Raw genomic sequence first — 23,203 nt, 5'->3', positions numbered from 1 at the left:
TCAAAGAGGTCATCTGTTTTTTGCCTGTAGCTTAGTAAATGCTAGACTATTGCTTGCTGTTTTATGAACAGACTTGACAGCAGTGTTGCTCTATCTCTGTTCTATTAGCTCAGCACTAGCGGTTGCTTTGGTTACACTGCTCCTGTTTTGGCAAGCTTTTTAGGGTTCCTAAACAACTATGCCTCTTTTCTGACTGTATTCTTGTGGGATTTTATTTTCCTCTCACGTAATGCTACAGAAATGTTGAAAAAGAAAGAAAAAAATGCATCATATGTATTTGCTTCCAAAGCAGGAGAAATAACTTTAGTTTAATATAGAAAATGATTGTGCCATCTCCTGAAATGTTTTCGAAGAGGTTGAAGTCTTTCTTGATCTACTTACGAAGCTGTCCTTTTACCCTATTACATGACCTTCATTTTTATGTAACTATAGTTGATTTACAACATTGTGTTAGTTTCAGAAGTATAGCTTCAGTTTCTCTTCCATTATAGATTATTATAAGATACTGACTATAGCTCCCTGTGTTATATATAGTAAATCCTTGTTGTTTATCTGTTTTACATATAGTGGTTGTGTATCTGTTAATCCTGTACACCTGATTTATCCTTCCCTCTGCCCTTTCCTCTCTGGTAACCATAGGTTTGTTTTCTATCTTTGTGAGTCTTTTGTAAATAAGTTGGTTTGTATTATTTTTTTGAATTCCACTTATAAGTGATATATAATATTTGTCTTTGTCTCACTTAGTATGATAATCCTTAGGTCTATCCATGTTGCTGCAAATGACAGTAGTTCATTCTATTTTAAGGCTGATTATACTCCATATTTTGTGTGTGTGTGTGTATTTTCTTTATCCATTCACCTGTTGGTGGACATTTAGGTTGCTTCCATGTCTTGGCTACTGTAAATAGTGCTTCTTTGAACATTGGGGTGCATGTATCTTTTCAAATTTTGTCTTTTCTGGATATATGCCCAGGTATTGCTGGATCATATGGTAACTCTATTTTCAGTTTTTTACGGAACGTCTATACTGTTTTCCTTAACGGCTATGCCAATTTACATTCCCACCAACAGTGTAGGAGGGTTCCCTTTTCTCCACACTCTCTTCAGCATTTACTATTTGTAGACTTTTTGATGATGGCCATTCTGCCTAGTGTGAGGTGATACCTCACTACAGTTTTGATTTGCATTTCTCTAATAATTAGCGATGTTGAACATCTTTTCCTGTGCCTGTTGGCCATCTGTGTGTCTTGTTTGGAGAAATGTCTATTCAAGTCTTCTTCCTGTTTTTGATTGGGTTTATTTTTTTGATACTGAGTCATTTGAGCTTTCTAGGGTTATTTCGAAATTAAGCCCTTGTCAGTCACATCATTGCAAATATTTTATCCCAGTCTGTATGTTGTCTTTTTGTTTTGTTTATGGTTTTCTTCACTGTGCAAAGGTTTGTTTGATTAGGTACCATTTGTTTATTTTTGCTTTTATTTCTTTTGCCTTGGGAGACTATTACGTGGTCTTTCATCTCATTTTATACTATAGTTTATGAATTTTGGAAATTTGATGTAAGGTTAAGTGATTTATTGAAGGATACAGTAATAATTTGTAGGTAAATTATTCTTAGAATATCGACTCATTTAAAGAGAAGATGTTGTCTGGAAGAAATTGTTACCTTTTCAGTAGAAGTTTCTCTCTTCCTATCATGGTATTTTTCAAATGTGGTTATTCTGTTTTGAGATCTTTTGCAAATACCTGCAAAACTGGTATATGTGGAGATCTAAAGTCAAGTGGTGACAGGATGACATGTTTCAGAATAAAGAATAGGGAGTGACCAGGCTGAGGCCTAAAACTGGCCTGCCACTCAGCAGCTGTGGGCCTACCGTCTTAATGCTTTCTTTTTCGTAAGTGTAAGGTGAGCATTGAGATACTTATTCTACTTATGTTGTGTTGTCAAAATAAAACTAATGGCTATGAAGGCCATTTTAAGCATTGTTGTCGAGGGGAGAAAGCCTTTCCATGAAGTATACTCTTGCCGCAGATCAGGATGGGACGTTGCAGTGAATACAGACCTCCCAAGGGCTCCAGATTCCAATAATGGGTCTGGTTTTGTAAAGCCGGGGTTTGGGTGGGTGGTGGAAGGAAACAAAGAGAAGTCCTAGAACTGATCCTGGAGCATTGAGAAAGGAGGCCCACAAAGCTGGCAGTTCCAAGATGAGCAGTGAAAATTTGAAGTATTCACATTGTATTTGTCAGGATCACCCATGTGATGAGAAAGAGGATCCTATTAAGGGCAATTTATGATTTTACTGACTTATACTATGCTTAAGTTGTGATATGCAGCAGAGAGTAGGGAGTAGGGTGCGTGAGGCAGGAAGTTGATTAACTATTTGCTGCTGAATTAGAACCATCAAACTTCTAGAGAACACAGTGTCCCAGTGTACTAGGAGAGGAGGACTTTCTTCACAGGCAGTTTTCAGGGAGAGTTTTGGCCTGAGGCTATGCAAGAAGATAGGCTAACCTGTATATTTGTACAGAAAGATAACATAAGTGCCGGTTTCCCAACAGTGACCTGTAGATTGGTAGCAGTCATGCAGAGGTTTTATCAGCTCCCGTTAGAATTCAAAATAAGAACAAGGTAGTGACTTACTCTCAGAATTCCTCCTGTTTTTCTTATTATTTAAATAATCTTTCTTTTATGAAATTGTGATAGTAGATAGTGAGTTTTAAAAAATGTTCTTACTTAGCAAAGTAAAAAGATAGCATTCATTAAGTAAGTACGAGAGCTAGAGCTGGTCTCTGCCAGGGCCGCCTGGAGCTGGAGGTAAGCACGGCCCAGCAGCTGGCCCAGGTGGAGGTGAAGAAGTTCAGGCAGGTGACAGAGGCCCTGGGCCCCAGCACCATCAGAGACCTCTCTGTGGCGGGGCCAGAGATGTAGGTAAACCTGCTCCAGAGCCTGGGCCTGAAATAAGCCCTCATCACCGATGGCTCCACTCCCATCAACCTCTTCAGCACAGGGCCAGGGTCTGAGGCCCAGCCCCCAGCCAGGAAGAGGGCTTGCTTACCCAGGCCATTGCTGCCCCTCAGGCTCTGGGAGGTGGCCAGTTGTGCCTTAGCTCTGTACTGCACTGACAAATAAAACTGGCATTAAAAAACTGGGCATTAAAAAAATATTGACTTAAGGTTATTTTCCTTACTTTTAAACTTTATTTTACTGTTTAAAGAAAACCAGACTTTTCTTTAATTGATACTAATGGTTATTTGCAAATAACCGTTGTTATTTGGAAAAAGGGTGAACTTAAAAATCAGACATCTTAATGCTCGAATCCGCGCTCTGCCATTTATTCTTTGTTGTCTTGGAACTCCTGTTAACTCAGTTTCTCTGTCTTTCAGTAGGGAACAGAGACAACTGCTCTGAATGTTTTGTTGGAGAAGATTAGACATCACGTGGGTAAAGCCCCTAAAACAATGGCTGGTTCATAATAGGGCCTTACTAGATGACTGCAGCAGAAACATTATTTTTACCACAGTGATCCAGATTCCTTGGCCTCATTCCTAAACCTGTCAAATTAGGGTGTCTGAAGATGGAATCCAAGCATATGTATTTTTAAAATTGTGATAAAATACATGTAACATAAAATTAACCACCATAACCATTTTTAAATGTAGAGTTCAGTAGTGTTGGTATGTTCTCCAGAATTCTCTTCTTGCTCACGTGAAAGTCTGTATCCATTAAACAACAACCCCTGTTCCTCTCCTTCCCTCAGCCCCTGGCAACCACAGTTCTGCTTTCTGTCTCCATGAATTTGCCTGCTCTAGGCACTGTCTTCATATAATAATACATTAAATAATATTATCTTCATAAAATGTAATCATACAGTATTGTGTGTGTGACTGGTTTATTTCATGTAACGTAATCTGCTCAAAGTTCATCCATGTTGTAGCATGTGACAGGATTTCTTTTTAAGGCTGATTAATATTTCATTATGTGAATACCACATTTTTGTGATCCATTCAGTGGACATTTGAGTTGTAAGCATATGCATTTTTTTCTTGTTGCCCTTAACTCTCTATATTGATTTTCTAGGATTGTGGTAATATCAAATTACCACAAGCTAGGTGGCTTACAACAACAGAAACTTATTCTCTCACAGTTCTGTGGTTAGAAATCCAAATTGAGGTGTTGGCAGGGCCATGCTCCCTTGAGGGCGCCAGGAAAGTATCATTCCTTGCCTCTTCCTAGCTTCTAGTGGCTCCAGTCACAGTCAGGCCTTGAAAGTTCCATGGCTTGTAACCGTGTCACTCCAGTCTCTGCCTCTGTTGTCACAAGGCCTTTTTCACTGTGTGTGTGTCTCTGTGTGTGATGTTCTCCCATAAGGACGTCAGTTATTGGGTTTAGAGCCCACTATAATCCAGTGTGACCTCTTCTCAACTAATTACACATCTACAAAGACCCCGTCTCCAAATAAAGTCACATTCTGAGGTTTCAGGGAGACTTCAGTTTTGGGTGGACATATTCAACCCCCTGCACTCTCTAAAATCTAATCCATTTGTAAAGCATGTAAATATTTGGCAGCTTGTGCTACCACAACAAAATAACAAGGGCTGGGTGCCTTAAATAACAGAAATTTATGTTCTCATAGTTCTGGAAGCTGGGAAGTCCAAGATCAATATCTGATGAAGGCTCTCTTCCTGTCTTGCAGATAGCCACCTTCCTGCTATGTCCTCACCTGGTAGAGGAAATACACAAGTTTTCTGATCTCTCTTTTTATAAGGACACGAATGCCGTCAGACCAGGGTCCTACCCTCATGACTTCACCTCACCCTAATTAGCTCCCAAAGGTCCCATCTCCACATACCACATGGGGGGTTAGGGCTTCAGCTGAATTTGGAGGAGATACATTCAGTCTAAAACAAAATTCGAAACCAAAGTATATATTTTATTATTAGGCAATGTTTTGGAGTCAGTTTAGTTTTAAAAACAATGATACGTAATTGTGATTGTGTATACACACACACATACGCACAAAACTTGCTTATATTGTCTTGAGATGTAAGATTCATGTTTATTTAATTGTTTAAGCATTCATGTATTATTTTATTTAATATCTTTGTTGCAGAATAAACTAAAGCATTAATGAATGATATTTTAGGTATTTAAGCAGAGACCTTTTCTGATTTACATTTTTTGTTATGATCTATCTCTTTGATTTCTTATTATTTACTTTAGACTTTTTAATGAAAATGTAATCGATAGAAAAGTGCATATATCATAAGAGCACAGCTCAGTGAATTTTTCACAAAGCAAACAGACATGTATTACCAGCATTCAAATTAAAAAAACTAAAATCTTACCAGCAACTCACAAGTCTTCCATATGCCTCCCTTTTCTGTTAGCAAGTGCCCCAGGTAACTCTTCTATGTATACCAAAAGTTTGAGAGCCACTTACATAGGCACCTGGATTTGTAGCAGGTATTTTTGTAGTTCTGTTATCTAACAGGTGTTGTATTAGTGAATTTAGTTTCCACAGTATGCTCTTATTCATAGGCTTTTATATATACTGTTTCTCTGCTTGGAGCAGTTTTCCTTTTGCTTTTCCCACTCCTTCTGTAAATCTTCCACACCTCCTTACCTCCAGCTGCCAACACCTTCCCAAGACAACTTCACTTCAGGTCTTGGTGGGACTTCTTCCTTTCAGGAGCATTTCCTGACTCCTCCTTACTTCCTTCCCTCCCCAATTCTGAGTTAATCGCCCCTCCTGTGTGTTTTCATTAAACTCTTATTCCTCGTTTCATCATACTATACATTCTAATTGCTGTTTTAATTGTCTTTATCTCCCATTATTTCATTTCCAGTTTTTCTTATGTTCCATTTAATTCTGATTAGAGTATTCTACCATCCCAATTCTATTCTCTCTCACCAATTATTTTCTTTCTTTACTCCTTTTGTGATTTATAGTTTCCAACATGCCTATTTTCACTATTTATTACTTGAGTTTAGCTTACTTCTCCTTTGATTATCCATTTCAGAAGTGTTCTCATATCCAACCAAGAATGCCCCCACGTTGGCACCGCAGACTCAGCATGTCCGACAGCTAAGTGCTTCAGCAGCAGCCTTTCCTTCTCCCATCCCTGCACTCTCCCACCTGCTCGCCCAAATGACCTTTTCTTTTTCTTTTTCCATCCTTTCAGTCCCCCACACTTCAAACTTCAGAGATAACGGGAGACTCCTCCTTACCTCTTGTCCATTGTAGTCAGTGAGCATCCAGTTACTTTTCAGTGTTTCAGAATCTCATGTATCTGTCCTGCTCTTTATATTCTCATTGCAACTCCCTAGTTCAAGCCATTTTTCCTTTTTTTTTTTAAACTATTGCCAAAGCTGATTTAATTACTTTTATTTCCTCAAACGACTTAGATTACGATATTTAGAAAACATGAATCATTTTTCTATTACCAATGAAATAGTACAAAATAGAAATTTCACAGAATGCTATTCAAGGTTGTCAGTGACCTGACCTGTGTTTGCCTGAGCAGCATTATCTTTTATTATTTTTTTCATGTATGCAAAATTTCAAGCAGTGAAGTCTGTGCATCACTCCTGAAGTATATACTCTGTAGTTTTCCTCTGTCATTTCTCTGTGTATTCTGTTCCTTTACCACAGCATCCTATCTTGACATGAATAAATGATTCTCATTTTTTGAAATCTGGCAGAATCATCTAGTCAGGTGGTTTCCAAATGTTGCTTCCCAGGTGGCTGCATCTGAAGAGCTTTGAAAATACTATAACCAAGCCTCAGTCTGATTCAGCTGAATCAGAGTTTTTAGAGTTGAGATCTTGTTGGCTACATTTTTATTAAAAAGGATTTCCAGCCAGCTTTGGGAATCCCTCCTTTCATATATTCTCATCATTTTTAAATTTATTAATTTGAGATACATAGGAGAGACCTGAATCCCTCAGAGTTACTCAAATTGTATATATTGGGTAACTCTACTTATTTCAGTGCTAACTAAAATGAAGTGTTAAGAATTTCTTAGAACCTGGAACAAAAGCTGTTAAAAACATTTTTAAAAATAGGATATTAATAAATGATCTGAGAACTAGTATTTTCTGTTACTCATTTACTGAAAGCAGGTATTTTATATGTGTTATCTCAGTAGTCTTTTCAGTAGTCAAACAAAGAATATATTAACAAACCAAATATAAAATTTACTTACTCATTCACTTATTCAACTGATATGAATACCTATCCTTTCTAGCACCTGTGCTAGATGCTACAAGTAGAGCACTGAACAAAAATTTGGACCTTCCCTCAGAGATCTTAAAATCTGGTTAGGAAGTAAACATTAATTATATGAATAATTTAAAATTTGATCAATGATAAAGTAATTTGCCTACAATCATATGGCTTATTAATAACACAGCTGGGTTTTTGTCTTAGGACTATATAATTTTAAAAGCTCACATTCTTTTCACTATACCACGATGCCAACAGAGCCAGGAAGAGGTAACAAGAGTTTATTGAGCTCCTTTTCCCATCTCCAGTGCTAGATCAGTTGTAAGGATTACTTCACTTCTCTGTTTATGTTGGTGCTTTTATTTTTGCCATTGTGCAGATGAGGAAACCAAGTCTCAGAGAAGCTTAAGTAGTTTGCTAAGGTTTTGGCTTGGATTCTGTGATAATTCATAAAGCTGTGTTTACATAATTTTTGCACTCCTCTGTATGTATGTTAAATAATTTTATTTCAAATTTTCATTTTTTTATAGTTTCCCAAATCACAAATGATATATTTATATTAAACCACAAATATGAATAACAGGCATTAATAGAGAAGGTGGTCATGTTAATTAACAAGCTTAAAATTACATGTAGAATTTGTATAAGTGTATAAATTAGAATTATTACAAATATTGCTGTATTAGGTACTTTTCATTGAAATATAGTTGTGTACAATATTATGTTAGTTTCAGGTATACAACATAATGATTTGACAGTCAAATGCATTATAAAATGATCATCACAATAGGTCTTATTACCCTCTGTCACCATGCAAAGTTATTACAGTATTATTGATTGTTACTTCCTAGGCTATACATTACATCCTATGACAGATTTATTTTGTTATGGGAATTTTTGTTCCTCTTAATCCCCTTTACCTATCTCATCCAACCCCCCAATTCCATCTCCTCTGGCAACCACCACTTTGCTGTCGGTATCTGAGTCTGTTTCTGCTTTATTTTCCTTGTTCATTTATTTTGTTTTTTAGATTTTCCATAAAAGTGAGCTTATATGGTATTTGTTTTTCTCTTTCTGACTTATTTTATTCAGTATAAACCCTCTAGGTCCATCTGTGTTGTTGCAAATGTCAAGATTTCATTCTTTTTTATGGTTGAGCAATATTCCATTGTATATACATCTTTTTTACCTGTTCATCTGTCGAACACTTAGGTTGCTTCCATATGTTCGCTATTGTAAACAATGCTTCAGTGAATATAAGGGTGTGTGTATCTTTTCAAATTTGTGTTTTTGTTTTCTTTGAGTAAATACCCAGAAGTGGAATGAATGGATCATTTGGTATTATTTTTAACTTTTTGAGGAATCCACATACTGTTTCCCATAGTGACTACACCAATTTACATTCCCACCAACAGTGCATAAGAGTTCCCTTTTTTCCTCATCCTTGCCAACACTTATTTGTTGACTTTTTAATAATAGCCATTCTGTTATTAGGTGCTGCTTTAATAATGAGCTGTTATTGTTTTGAAAGGTTTTTGGAAGTTAATAATGTTTGGAGTAGGAACCTAGGAAGATGGATCCATTTTAGCCAGATCTTTCAAGTGAAATATGATTTAATGTTTTTCAATTAACATCATGTATAACTTACAATAAATCTACATTGTAAGTTATTGAAGTTACAGAGTTATAAGTTACTGAATTCCTGTATGTTGGGAAGCTGTGCTTTTTAACTCTTTTGAGGATAATAAAGGCAATAAATATAATTTTACAGTGTATCTCTATATTCTAGTTTTATAGGTGAAAATATTCTTTAAAATTGCTCCGATAATGCTTTCTTAGATCATATAGACACTTGAATAATGATAAGGGAAATTTCTTTACAGTTGCCTGATTTTGATTCTTGATATCTACTAGAAAAGTAAAAAAAATCATTACTTGGATGCAATGGAATTAACAACCACCAAAGTGCTTTACCCTATATTTTCAATTAATAATTTTGTATGAAATAGCATATTTTCTCCCTTTTTCTTTGTTAGTATGCTGATACAGCATTGACAGTATATATTTGAATAAAATTCTATTATAACCATATTAAGCTTTTTTCATTAAAACGTATTTTAACATAAAACAATGATCATTTGCTTCTTTTTCTTGTTTAATTTTTTAAAAAATCTAAAATGGGTATTGGTATTCACCAACCACGTTTCCTGATATTTGAAGCTGGTTCTGCTCTGCCTCTGAGTTTGTGTGTGTGCATGCGCTCGTGTGTGTGTATGTGCACAATGTACTATTACTGACTCCGATAGATTTCAGAAATAACATTTTGTCTTATTTATAAACTTAACAGTGAAGGAAATGTTAATGAAATAATTTAACTTTTTACCATTTGCCTTTAATAAGAGACACTGAATCATCAGTGAAAGAGGAATTTCAGCTATCTGGGCTTGGAAATACATGTTGGTGTACACCATCTCCCTTGATAATTCAGTCATTTATTTAGTAACAAATCCAGCGACCTATTTATATCATTGTAGACTTAATCTACTCATAGGTAGTGTTTCTACTACCCACCTCATTGCTTACCTCTCTCTGCTTCAGTCAATCTGCTCCAGCCACCATCATGGCCTAATTGCTGTCTCACTAGCTAACAAGCATGTTTCTACCTCTGCACTTCTGTTGATACTTGCGCCCAGATTTGTATTTCCCCATATCCTCCGTAGATTCTCTCCTTTGTTATGTGCAGGTCTCAGTTTAAATGTCACCCTAGAGATGCATTGTCTGACTTTTCCCTCTATGATAATCCCCATCATTCTCTATTCTTAGTCCCTGTTTCCTTTTTATAGTGTTTATCACTCCCCGATACTCTCATATTTATTTTTATACATTTCTCAGTAAATAAAAGTTCATGAGGGCAGAAACTCAGTTGGTTTTATTTACTACTGTATTTCCAGCGCCTAGAAGCAAAATAGACCTGTAGTAACACTGTATTATTATTTGTAGTTTGAATGAATGAATGAATGAAATGAATAGTAGTATCAGTCTGCATGGCTCAGCCCTCAGTCAACTCTGTAGAATTCATTTTTTAATCTTCTAAACAAATGTAGGGTTGTTACTTCCATCATGGCTCTCTTCATAGGGATCAGTGATGAATTTTAAATAAGCGCTAATAATATAAGAGTTTTGGTTTTTGTCATTATCCTTTAAAGAAGGAGGAAAAGGAAAGAGAAGGAAATCATGTACATAATATTTAACTTTGTCTTTTGTGAAATAAGTAATGACTAAAAACATTTTTTCCTAATGCATTATTTTTATTCTTGTCTGGGATAATTTTAAAACATAGTAGTAACTGCTCAAGTACCCCTTACAGATGTAGATTTATATTGGTTTTGTTTGTTTTCTTGTTTATATGGATTCCTAACCTTATGCATGACCACATTTTTAAAGAATCCAACCCAGGTCGGAACAGCTCTTCAGGTTTTCCACAATCTTGGAACTTTGAAGGATACCATTACCAGTGTCGTGGACGGATACTGTGCTGCTGTAGAAGAAAATATCAGCAGTGCATTAGACATCAAAGTTCTGACTCAGCCTTCCCAGTCAGCTGTGAGAGGTATGGATGTGCCTTATATTTAGCTTCTTTATTTATTTATAACTGAGAAGCCCTTTGAATAGTATGTGAAACACTAAAGTTTCAAAGTGATCTAATGACTCATTTGTTTAGGAGACAGAAAATGAGAGAAGAAATTATGTTTTAGAATTTATTTATAACTTTTTTGTCTAATCAGTGAGTTGAAGTGGCCAATTGGTATATTCAGAACTTCTAGATAAAAAATATAAACTGTGGCTTCATTTAGTTCAGAGGAAACAGATGCAAGAAAAAAAGAGAAGGAACATATTTTTCTTTCTGAAATCCTTATCCTTACATATACTTCTTATTGAGACAGAAAACATTTTTTAAGGAAATAAAATCTCAGCCTTATCGTTCTGCTTTTCCTTATGGTAATTCTGGTACTCAGGAGCAGTGATGGCTAAGTGTGGAGACAGAAGCTGATAAAAGCTTTGGGAACATTACAACTGTAACAAAATCTAAAGCAAATCAAAGACAGGTAGATTGAGAGTGGAGTAGGTAGATTCGAGGCAGCAGTCTGCAACACTTTTCCTGCCAAAATGAACCTGATGATGACATTCACATACAAACACACTTCATAGATAGGAAGGACTACATGTCATGTGTACCTCTCATTTTTCTAAGTAACCCCAACTCTGCATTTCTCCTCTTTAATTCTTTCTTCTTTCCTGTTAATATGAATGAACTGTACTTGCTCCTGGCAGAGACCAAGTATGCTACCTTTGCGTTAAATCCCATCTCTGAAAGGCATTGCTTTAGCAGATCCCCTCCCCCTCCCACGTTATCAATTTTTCCTTCTTTACATCTTTTTGCCATCACATACAGTTGTGCTGTTGTATCTTCTGCTTAAAGCCAATCAGACAAATCTGTCATGACTCCATTTCTTTCTTCAGTTTTACTGCCTTGTTTTATTCCTTCAGACTACAGAAAAATTCCCCAAAGTGTTTTATATTCTTACTGCCTCCAGTTTTTCTTTTCCCATTTTTCTATTGAAGAAGGTACTCAAATATCATGAAGTTGTCCTAAAGAATAAATAACGCATGTAGAATTAATAAGAGTTCTTGATACAGGGCTAATGCTAAAAAAAAAATTTGCAGCCATTGATTATTATTTGTAGGTTTGTTATATAAACGTAACCTTGAATAACACAGACTGTATGTCACTCATACATAATTTACACTAGAAAAAAAGATAAAAGAATCTTAGATCTTGAAGGGATTTTTAAAGGTTAGCTCTAAACTCTGAATAGGTCTTTACTGAGACCATCCCAGGAGAGCTTTGAAAAGTAGCCGGGGGAGACTTCACTGTCAGCTTTTCTGAGCAATTAGCCTCAGAAAGTTTGATCTCATCTTCAAATTTCCAGAAACAGTTTAATCTCATGCCCTCTTGTGTTGTCAAGAACAAGAAAAAAATGAAAGCAGTTATTCAGGTGCTGTCAATCCTAATGTATGCTCCCTCTTTTTGAACGACGAAGGAGTTTTAAAGCCTTATCATTTTGGGGGGAGTGGATACCATGATTTAGTGTAGAAACTTTAGCATGAATTCTTTATTTTTTAAAAACAATCACTTTTATTTTAAAAAAAATGTTACATTGGCAGTATTAATGTTAATTTTCTGATTTTGTTGGTTATATTGAGATCATGTAGTAGAATGTCCTTTTGGTTGAAAATACACATTAAAGCTTTCAGGGGTGATCAGGCTTCGTGTTAGTAAATGATTCAGAGGAGAATATTTTTACTATACTTCAGAATTTTCTGTATGTTTCAGATTGATTCAAAATTTTAAAAATATGTAACATTAATATAATTTTAAAGGAAAGTGTGCTTCCCAAGATGTAGCTAAAAGTTTATAATTAAATAAGATAAAGATAAGAAACTTAATTGAAAAAATAAAGAGTACGAATAGGCAGCTAGCAGAAGAACACATCCAGGAGATGTGCAGCCTTTGTAGGGGACGTGAATAGTTATTAGAGAAATGCAGACAGACAAGATGTGATTTCTCAGCTGAGACTGACAAAATCTGAATCTAAGAAAGGAGTAAATTTCGGGTGAGGACAGAAACACTTGTTCTCCGACTGTTCAAGAATAAAATGTTTCAACCCCTTTTTCAGTTTTATCAAATAGTGCATTTAGACCATTCAGAGGGATCATTGGTATGATTGAATTAAAACCTACTCTTTCATTACTGTTTTGTTTTTTGGCCTTATTCTTTGTTTCTCTTTTTGTTGTTAACAATTTTTCTGCCTTTTGGTTTTAATTGCACACTTTATGTGATTCCATTTTTTCCTTTCTTTATGTATCAGTTACACTTCTTTAAAAAAATTTTTTTAATGGTTGCCCTAGAGTTTGCCATATACATTTAGAACTAACCAATGTCCACTTTCAGATATTACTATACCACTTCCTAGATAGTTCCAATGCCTTGTGACAAGAAAATAATCCTAATTCCTTCCCTCCCATCCCTCGTTTCGTTGCTGTCATTCATTTTACTTGTATGTAAGTGTATATAAGCACATATACATATGCACACATAATCCAATTCAATGTTGCTGTTATTATTTTGAACTGTTATCTGTTAGATTAATTAAGAGTAAGGAAAGTTTTTATTTGACCTTCCCTTCCGTGTGCCTTCTTCAGTGCTCTTCCTTTCTTTATGTAGATCTGAGTTTCTGTCGTATATTATTTTCCTTCTCTCTAAAGAGCTTCTTTTAACATTTTTTGAAAGCCAGTCTGTTTGCAACAAATTCCATCATTTTTTGTTGGACCAAAAAGATCTTTACTTATTCTTCACTTTTGAAGAATATTTTTGCAGAGTACAGAATTCTAGGCTGGTGGGGTTGTTTTTTTTTTTTTTTTTTTTTTTTTTTTCTCTCAACATTTCAATATTTCACTTTCCTCTCTTCTTGCTTGCATGGTTTCTGAGAAGTTGGATGTAATTCTTGTCGTTGTTCCTCGATAGATAATTTTTTTTCCTCTGACTGCTTTCAGGACTTTTTGTTCTCTGTGATTTTCTTTAATTTGAAAATAATATACATAAGGTATTAGTATTTTTTTTAAAATCCAGCCTGGTGTTCTTGGAGCTTCATGTGATTTGGTGTCTGGCACTACTTTGAGGAAATTCCCAGTCATTATTGTTTCAAATATTTATTCTGTTCCTTTCTCTTTTCTCCTTCTAGTTTTACTATAATATATATGTCACACCTTTTGTGGCTGCCTGTAGTCCTTAGATATTCTCTTCTATTTTTTTTTTTTTTTTAACAGTTTTGGGGATTGTGTTGATATAGGCTGTCGCTCAAAGACTTTCCTCAGCCATGTCCAGTCTACTGATAAGGCCATCAGAGGCATGCTTGATTTCTGTTACAGTGTTCTTTTTTTATTTTTTTCTCTCTAGCATTTCTTTCTGGTTCCCTCTTAGGATTTTCATCTGTTTGCTTACATTACCCATCTGTTCCTGCATGTCTGCTTTATCCCTTAGAGACTTTAGCATGTTAATCTTGGTTGTTTTAAATTCCTAGTTTGAGAATCTCAACATCCCTGCCATGTCTGTTTCTGATGCTTGTCCTCTCTCTTCAAATTTTTTTTTGACATTGTGATACGCCTTGCAATTTGGTAAAAGGTACTTCTGTAAATATGTCTCTAATAATATGGGTGAGGTGTGTGGGAAGGGAAAGCATTCTATAGAGTTGTTATTAGGTCTCATTCTTTTAGTGAGCTTGTACCTCTGTACTTGGAACTTGACATGGGTATTAAATTTTCTTTCCCTCCTTTTGGTGGGAGAGAGGATGACTAGGGTGAGCTGGGGTTGGCTATCTCCCTTCCCCATGTCCGTTAGGCTCTGATAACACCCTAGCAGGTAGGGCTCTGTTTAATTAGTTTCTCCTGAAAGCAGGCCTTGTTAAGAACAGAGCGCTCACTCTCTGTTATTTTTTAAAAAAGAAATGAAAATAGAACTACATTTAGCAGTTCCACTCATGGGTATTTATCTAAAGAAAGTGAAAATATTGATTGGAAAAGATATATGCAATTCTATGTCCATTGCAGCATTGCTTACAATAGCCAAAATGTGGAACAGCCCAAGTGCCCATCACTGCGGGAATCAATAGCGAAGATATGGTATATATACAATGGAATATTAGTCACCCATAAAGAGATTGAACTCTCACTGTTTGCAACAACATAGATGGATCTAGAGGGTACTCTAAGTGAAGTAAGTCAGACAGAGACAGATAAATACTGTACAGTTTGATTTATGTGTAGAATCTGAATGTGGTCTTAATCTCTGTTACACATTTACACCGAGAATGTTTCCTATAATTACTTTGAGAGAGTAGGGAACTGAATAACCCTTCCTGTTGTTTCTTTGGGGAGTTTCTTTGGACCTATGTTTGTCATTGTTTTTTGTTTACGTCCCTTTCCTCCCTGCACTAGGGCCTCTCCCCCATATCTGTTTTCGGTCCCCTGTTACTTTGTTTCTGATCATTATTCATCTTTGAAAGGTGCTGTTTGTTGGTTGAAGAGTAATGTGGGAATGGTTGTAGGGAGAGACCTGGGACAGTCTATAACTTTGACTTAGGCTTATTATCTAGAATAACAGTTCACCATCTTATTTCCTTCTGCTTTGGGAGGACTTCTTTCCTCACATTTTGGACCATTCTAGAGCTTTGTCTGGATCCCAGTAAATCCATTCAAGCAATTTCTGTATGGAAACCTTAAATTCTCTTCTTTTCCTCTTTCACCTCATTTTACCTCTAGTTGTCTTCCTAAGCTAGAGGGCTGATTCTTAACACAGCATAAATTGCATTTTATAGTGGTTTCTCCTTCAGCTTTTCTTTCTTTGCCATTCTGCAACATTGAACATTTTTCTGGCTTCTTTCCTGGCCCATCCATGTCTGTCCCTCTCAGCCCTAAGCAAAGAATCATTGGATAGCCTAAATTTTTACAACTCATTTTTAAGAGCAGTTTGTTCCTTGCTATTGGTCTAGAATGTCAGCTATCTAGTTCTTTGTTCATTTTGACTTACCTACAGCATTTGGTATACAGGCTTCATAATCTCAAGTTTGAGGTTTTTTAGTTGATTTTTTGTTTCTTTGAAGTTGACATTTTTCTCTACTTCTTGTTCTTATTTCCAATAACCTTCAAGATACTAGAGCAAGAAAATGATTTTACTCCACCACCATTAACTAGAAATAACTCTTAAATATTATTTCTTTGAGAAGCTCTTAGTTTCTTCTATCACTTAAGTAAAACTTAGTTTACGACACAGTTATTTTGTTTCCTGAGTCTCCAACGACTAACTGATAGTGGCATCTGTTTTTCTGTTTTAATTGTTCTTACTCCCCTTCCTATATACCGCTATTCTATGTTCAGTTGATTATTTATTCCTTGTTATATTTTCAACAAGATATATTTAATATACTTACTAATAAGTAAGAAAAATGAAGCCTCTAGATGTAGTTGAAGCAGTGACTGTGATCTTGTTTTTCTGTGCCTCAGTTTCTCCAAAATAAAAAAAAATAGAAAATAACGCCTCCTTGTATTTCTGCCCATATTTACTGTAAGAGAGTAGTGGATTGATGCATTCCATAATTCTTTAAAATAAAACCAAGCTATACATATTCCAGGAATTTAATTAATATTTTCTAATTTTCACAAAGTTACTGCCTACCTGTTCTTTACTGTCACGTGTACATTCCTTATGTAACTTCTGAAACAATTGCATATTGTTTCAGCATTACCTCTCTAGTCTCTGTGTACTTTCCCTTCATATTCTTTGTAAAACACTGCAGATAATGTTAAAAAATAATTAGACCTAGATTTTGAACAGGAATTATTTGTATTTTTAAAGCCAGGCTCGCTCTCTTACATGTTTCTCTTTTTTATTGCTTTCCACTGTTATCAGAATAAAAAAATAAGTGTCTCTTTACTAAAATAAAGTGTAGTTTTTTCCTAAACTTATAATTTTTAAAATCACTATTTTAAAAGCTATTATTTTTGATATTACTTTGGATGGCCAAATATTCCCAAATTTGTTCTCTCGAAGCCCCCTCCAGTCAAGTTCCTATGTCCCATGACAAATCTCCATTTGTCTTTGAACCCTTTTTTATTCTGGCCCAGTGTGTACCAGGTTCACCTTCTATTTTCACTGCTCCAGATATGGAATTACTTTTTTCTTCAATGAGCCTTGGTTTCTTTTATTGGGGAATGGTGCATAGAAGTCAGAATTTGGATGTTAGGCATACTGAATTCTATTAAGGAGTCGTCTCTCTGTCCTTATAGTGAACAGAACTGGCAAATACGTCTAATCCCTGTTACATATTTGTGTCTGTATCCTGTTCACAGTGATAACTTTCATTTGCTCTATTCTAAAATACACCTAAACTAGTTTCAGTATTACAACGTCAAGCAACACATTATTAAATAAAGTACAGTATTTCTTTCTTCTTCTTTTTTTTTCTCCTTTAACAGAGGCACTGGGGATTGAATCCAGCACCTGGTACACACCAAGCACACACTTTATCACTGAGCTGAGCTGTTACCTCCCCCCCGCTGCCAAACCCAAGCACAATATTTCCTTTTTTTTTTTATTGAGTTATACTCAGTTTACAATGTTGTGTCAATTTCTGGTGTACAGCACAATTTTTCAGTCATACATGAATATACATATATTAATTTTCATATTCTTTTTTACCGTGAGCTACAACAAGCTCTTGAATATATTCCCCTGTGCTATACAGTATAAACTTGTTTATCTACTAATATTTCTTTTCAGTTCTTTTTACTCCAAAATATATCTTTCTAAAGTTGGAGTTCTGTAATTAAAAATAACTTCAATTATTTTCCCATGTGTGGTTGTATTATTAATTTGAAATAACATTAGTTGTGTGTGTTTCTGCATTTGTATTTAATTATAGAGTTTACTTTTTTCATTCTTTAAAATTTAAATTTATTTTGAAATAGATAAAACATTGGCATGGCTCACAGAGACTCACTACTTCTGTCTTCATTCTTTTACCTGGTGTTCTTTCACCACTCCAGCTCCCCCTTCTAGGAAGCCGTCTTCATTGATTTCTGTTTTCTGTATTGTCCTTCCTTGGTGCGTGTGTGTGTGTATGCGTGTGTGTGTGATCTTGTTTCCCTTTCTAAAACACAAAAATTTAAGATTCTCTTGTATATCACTCACAAGAAATTATTATTTCTTCAAAAAGAAATTTCTCATTTTTTAGCCTATGTATGTGTTTCATAACATACATTTTGTTATATTTGAAAATTTGTATTTTTCCTATTTTTTGTCACTCATAAACAGGGGGACCTGGACGATCTACCATGCCAACCCCAGGAAACACTGCAGCGTTTCGTGCATCCCTCTGGACCAATTTGGAAAAACTTGTGGATAATATCTATACTGTGTGTGGACAGGTAAATATTTTAGAGAGTGAAAAGAATATTAATTGTGAGTTAATTCCTGGTTATTCTAGGTTGTGTGACCTTGGACAGGTTTCTTAAAATCTTCCAGCATAAGCTGATTATAGTGTATGTGAGGGCTCAAGCACAATGCCTTTTGCCTTCCCTCCTTCCCTTACTGTTTCTAATGCTTACGCTTTACACTTGTTTCACTTCAAAATACTCAGTTATGTGCATTCGCCCTCTCTTTCCCCCCTTATAGGTACATCATTTACAAAAAATATTAGCCAAGAAGAGAGATCCTGTTTCTCACATTTGTTTCATTGAAGAAATAGTTAAGGTATGTTTAAATGAAAATATTTTTATATCTTTATTGAAGAATGCAGGAAGATAATGAGCCAGCATTATTTGTGTTCCAGAGAGGCTATATGTCAGTATTTGGCTGAAGGGAAGTTTATTTCTTGACAATGACAAATTTTCTATGCATGTTTGTTTATTGAATAGATGCTAGCAGTAATACTATTTATAGTCTAATTTCTGAAATGCATATAGTAATTTCCCATTTCCTGTCATACAGATGATTTATTGTGAAAGTTTTTTGAAGTCCTGCTATGTAATAAGATGAAAATTTTTGGTATATAAACAACTTAATTGTGGTTATTAAAATGTCTTATAAAGTCTTCTCTGAAGATGTTAGGGTCCATTCAGTTGTTCATTTTCATATAAAGTACATTACTGAATTAATTTTTCATATTTTAAAGTCTCTCTTCTGTCATCTACCAATATCCTGGCCTCATGGACCACAAGAATTCCTTCCACGCAAAGAAATCTCTGACTCTACATTTTATTCATTCTTTTTGATATGTTTTTGATAATGATGAATAGAAAGACTAATTACTATTTTCATCATTAAATCTTAACACCTAGTACTCCAAAGAAAAAAATTCTCTGTTTCAAGCATCATGCTGTGGATTGTTTTCTTTGTAGTTCAAAAATTTAAGTATTTCCTGTGTTGAGGATCTCTGCAGTCACCCCTAATTTTGATGATTTGGTAGGAGTATGCACAGCACTCAGTCATGCTCATGACTGTGATATATTGTAGTCAAAGTGTATGAAGCAAGTCAGACAGAGAAAGACAAATACTGTATAACTTCACTTATATGCAAAATCTAAAAAATGAATGAAGAAATGGGGTAAAATAGAAATTAAGGTATAAACACAGAGAACAAACAGATATTCACCAGAGAGGATGGATAGTGAAGAGAGGAGAGAAGTAGATGAGGGAGATTAAGAGGTACAAGCTTCTAGTTGCAAAATCAATGAGTCATTGGTATGAAATGTACAGTGTGAAGAATATAGTCAACAACTATATAATATCTTTGTATGATGACATATCGTAGCTTGATTTATTATGGTGATTGTTTTGAAATGTATAGAAATACTAAATCACCTATGTTGTGTAACAGGAACTAACATAATGTTGTAGGTCAACTATACGTCAAAAACAAATAGACAAGCTGAAAAAGAGATCAGATTTGTGGTTGCCAGAGGTGGGGGGTGAAGTTGGGGGGAATTAGATGAAGGCGGTCAGAAGATACAAACTTCCAGTTACAAGATAAATAAGTACTAGGCATGTAATGTGAAGCATGATGAATATAATTAACACTGCTGTACGTTATTATCAAAGTAGCAAATCCTAAGAAATCTCATAACAAAGAATATTTTTTTCTATTTCTTTAATTTTGTATCTGAATGAGATGTTGGATGTTCACTAAACTTATTGTGAGAATCACTTCATGATAATTATAAGAATCACTTACTGTGAGAATTACTTCAAATCACTATGCTGTACACCTTAAACTTATATAGTACTGTATGTCAATTATATCTCAGTAAAGCTAGAAGAAAAGAAACGAAATGAAGAAAAATAAGCAAAGGGAGAAAGTGCATAGCGTGAAATCCAGAGGAAACCAGGTGCAAGCTTCCAAGAGTCCTCTTCCACTGGAGTTAGGCAGGACACTCTTAATTCTTACCCCAGTAAGTTGTGACAGCACACGTGGAACGTTGTCTTCCCTGGAAGCTCACCTTCAGCCTGGGATAACTAATGCCAGGTCTTCATTTTTACAGGCAAGCAACCGCCCATACAGTGATACCATTCATTTATTTTTCTGGCTATGGTCATTTTTCTACCTAGGTTAATTAATTTAGTCTTTATGTGTAGTGATTTGATTGCAGTCTTTTACTATCTAATCCTTTGTATATATTTTTATTCCTTTTCAATAGTTTACTTAATATTCTGTTAGCAACATAAGAAAAATAATAATGAAACCATTATATTCAAGAGAGTCTAACGGAAAGGTTAAAATTTAAAAAAAATTTAAGGATAGTTACATTTGTGATATTACTGCATTGGGCAAAGTTTTACATAAAAACTCATATTACTTCTTGTCAACAGTCAGTTATTATAGTGAATGAACATTGGCAACTTACGTTGGCCAGGTTTTAAATGCATGTAAACTATTACTGATTAAAAAGAATTATTAGGAATAGGGATATATGCTTTCACTTCATTTGTCCTTTTCACTTACTTATAAAATTTCTTATTTAATTAAAAAAAGCCCTAACAATTGCTTTTCAAACGCTGTTAAGTTTTTTAAGAATATAGTTATATACAGTATACACATACATATTTACTTTTATTATAAATGTTAATGTAAATTTATAGTTTAGTTGACATTTGTTCTTTTAAGGTAATATTTATGAATAAAAATGTAGTCCCTCTTGGAATTCAGTGTATCACCTGTGTTCAGAAAGATCAGTCTTTTGTGGAAGGTTTTTAACCCTACATATTTGGGTATTCCAAGGCAAGAGAAAAGTAAAAATACCCTAAGGAAAATATCTGTCATAAATTGCAAAGTAGCACCTCAATTTTACTTTGTTTACTATAATTTCTTTAAGTAGTCCTTTCCTTTATTGTAAGGCTATAAACAAGTATTTTTGCTAATTATGTAACTATAGTGTAAGAATATTATTTAGTTAAAATAATTGTCAATGGCTTTGTAAAGAGTGTAGGATTTTCAGAATAATTTGAGACCCTAAATAATGATCCTGAAAATCTTCAGAAATTTTAAAAATTCAGGAGATGGTGGTATGCATCTGGTGTCTTGGGTCAGTGAAGAGCAATATCTGAACCAAGATCGCTGAGTCTTTGTGTAATCTGTTTTTGAGGAAAAGTTTATAAAAACAATGTTCTTACACTACTAGGTTTTTTGCAGCTGTTAAGATTTTTAAGAAGGATTATATCCTGGTATTGAAATTTCTTTCTAATTTAGGGGCTTACCCTTTTAAACCCCCAAGTATATTTCTAAAAAAAAATCAAAACACTGTAAATAATTCAAGTTGAAACAATTTAGAATTTATGCCATATACTTTCTACAATATCTTTTTAGAAATTAGTGCTGTTTTCCTAGGAAGATAATTTCTAGCAAATACTTGTTTTTAGATTGCAATCTACCAGAACATATTTTTTATATTTATGTATTAAATTTTTATAAGTAGTAGTTAATATTTTAAAATTCACTGAAAGCTAAATTAATAGATATTTTCTCTTTGGTTTATAATATGGAATATAAACAAAGTTACACTATCAGTTTCATATCAAGTAAGAAAATTAAGAATTCATTTTCCAGGTTTCTTTGTTTTTAAACCAGTTGATTCTAACACTTCTGTAATTCACTTTAAAATGTGATAGAATTTCCACATTTGACTTCTTGCCAGCTTGCTTCTTTTCTACCCCAAAGATTTTATTTTGCATTTTGCTTTGTTAAATATTTTCTTGTAATTATTGTCTCTTTGTTGTAGTCCAGTACCTGTAGATTTTTTTAAAAATTGATGGCTTTTATTTTTTTGAGCAGCTTTAGGTTTACAAAATAATTGAGCAGAAAATATATCTGTTACTTATTAGGTTATCATAACATCTGTTACACAGTATGCAGAACTTATAACTGCATAGCACAGTGAGCGAATCCTAATGTAATCTGTGGACTTTAGTTTATTAATAATGTATCAGTCATGGTTCATGAATTGTAACAAATGCACCACACCAATGCAAGATGCATAATGCATGATGCATTATGCAAATGCTTATTTCCCACATCCACCATTGTAATACCATACAAGAGACGTTCAGTAGTATTACTTCCTTAATAATCCTCTGTACTCTACCTGTTCGTCCTTCCCCCACGTATCCTCTTAACCCCTGGCAACCACTGATCTTTGTACTGTCTTTATAGTTTTGTCTTTTTAAGAATATCATATAATCGGAATCACACAGTAGATTGCCTTTTTGTATTGAATTCTTTTGCTTAGTAATATGCATTTTAGGTTTCTTCATGATTTTTTTCATTGCTTGGTTGCTCATTTCTTTTTATCACTGAATAACATTTCATTATATGGATGTACTTAGTTTGTTTACCCATTCACCTATTGAAGGGTGTCTTGTTGCTTCCATTTTTTGGCAGTTATGAATAAAACTGCTATAAACATTTGTGTGCAGGTTTTTGTGTGGATATAAATTTTCAGCTCATTTGAATAAATGCTGAGGAGTACGATTGCTGTATCTTAGGGTTAGGATATATTTAACTTTGTAAGAAACTGGCAAGCTGTCTTCCAAAGTGGCTGTATCATTTGCATTCCCACTAGCAAAGACAGAATTTCTTTTGCTCCACATCCTTGCCAGCATTTGATATTGTCAATGTTTGGGATTTTAGCTCTTCTAATAGGTGTGCAGTGGTATCTCATTGATTTAGTTTGTATTTCCCTATGGATTTTTTTTTAAAAATTATGTCTATGGGGAAAACTTGATTAGTAAAGTTTCTAAGACTTCTTCTGTAGGAAAATGAACTGCCTTGCATGCTCATTGTTCAATATTTATCTGTTTACTCATCCAGGTA

At 34.6% G+C, this 23,203-nt stretch overlaps 1 protein-coding gene across 1 annotated transcript in view; it reads left to right on the top strand.

Annotated features, from left to right (window-relative positions):
• COG5 (component of oligomeric golgi complex 5) overlaps window positions 1-23,203 on the top strand; it is a 240,407-nt gene that overhangs the window by 117,091 nt on the left and 100,113 nt on the right. The window contains exons 8-10 of the mRNA XM_074367660.1: window positions 10,668-10,833; window positions 18,154-18,266; window positions 18,514-18,591. Of these exons, the coding sequence (XP_074223761.1) occupies window positions 10,668-10,833; window positions 18,154-18,266; window positions 18,514-18,591 (357 nt within the window). The remainder of the gene's footprint in view (window positions 1-10,667; window positions 10,834-18,153; window positions 18,267-18,513; window positions 18,592-23,203) is intronic.

This window comes from Camelus bactrianus, chromosome 7, assembly GCF_048773025.1.
Source record: "Camelus bactrianus isolate YW-2024 breed Bactrian camel chromosome 7, ASM4877302v1, whole genome shotgun sequence".
Lineage (NCBI taxonomy): Eukaryota > Metazoa > Chordata > Mammalia > Artiodactyla > Camelidae > Camelus > Camelus bactrianus.
This window is presented reverse-complemented; position numbering and strand designations above follow the sequence as displayed.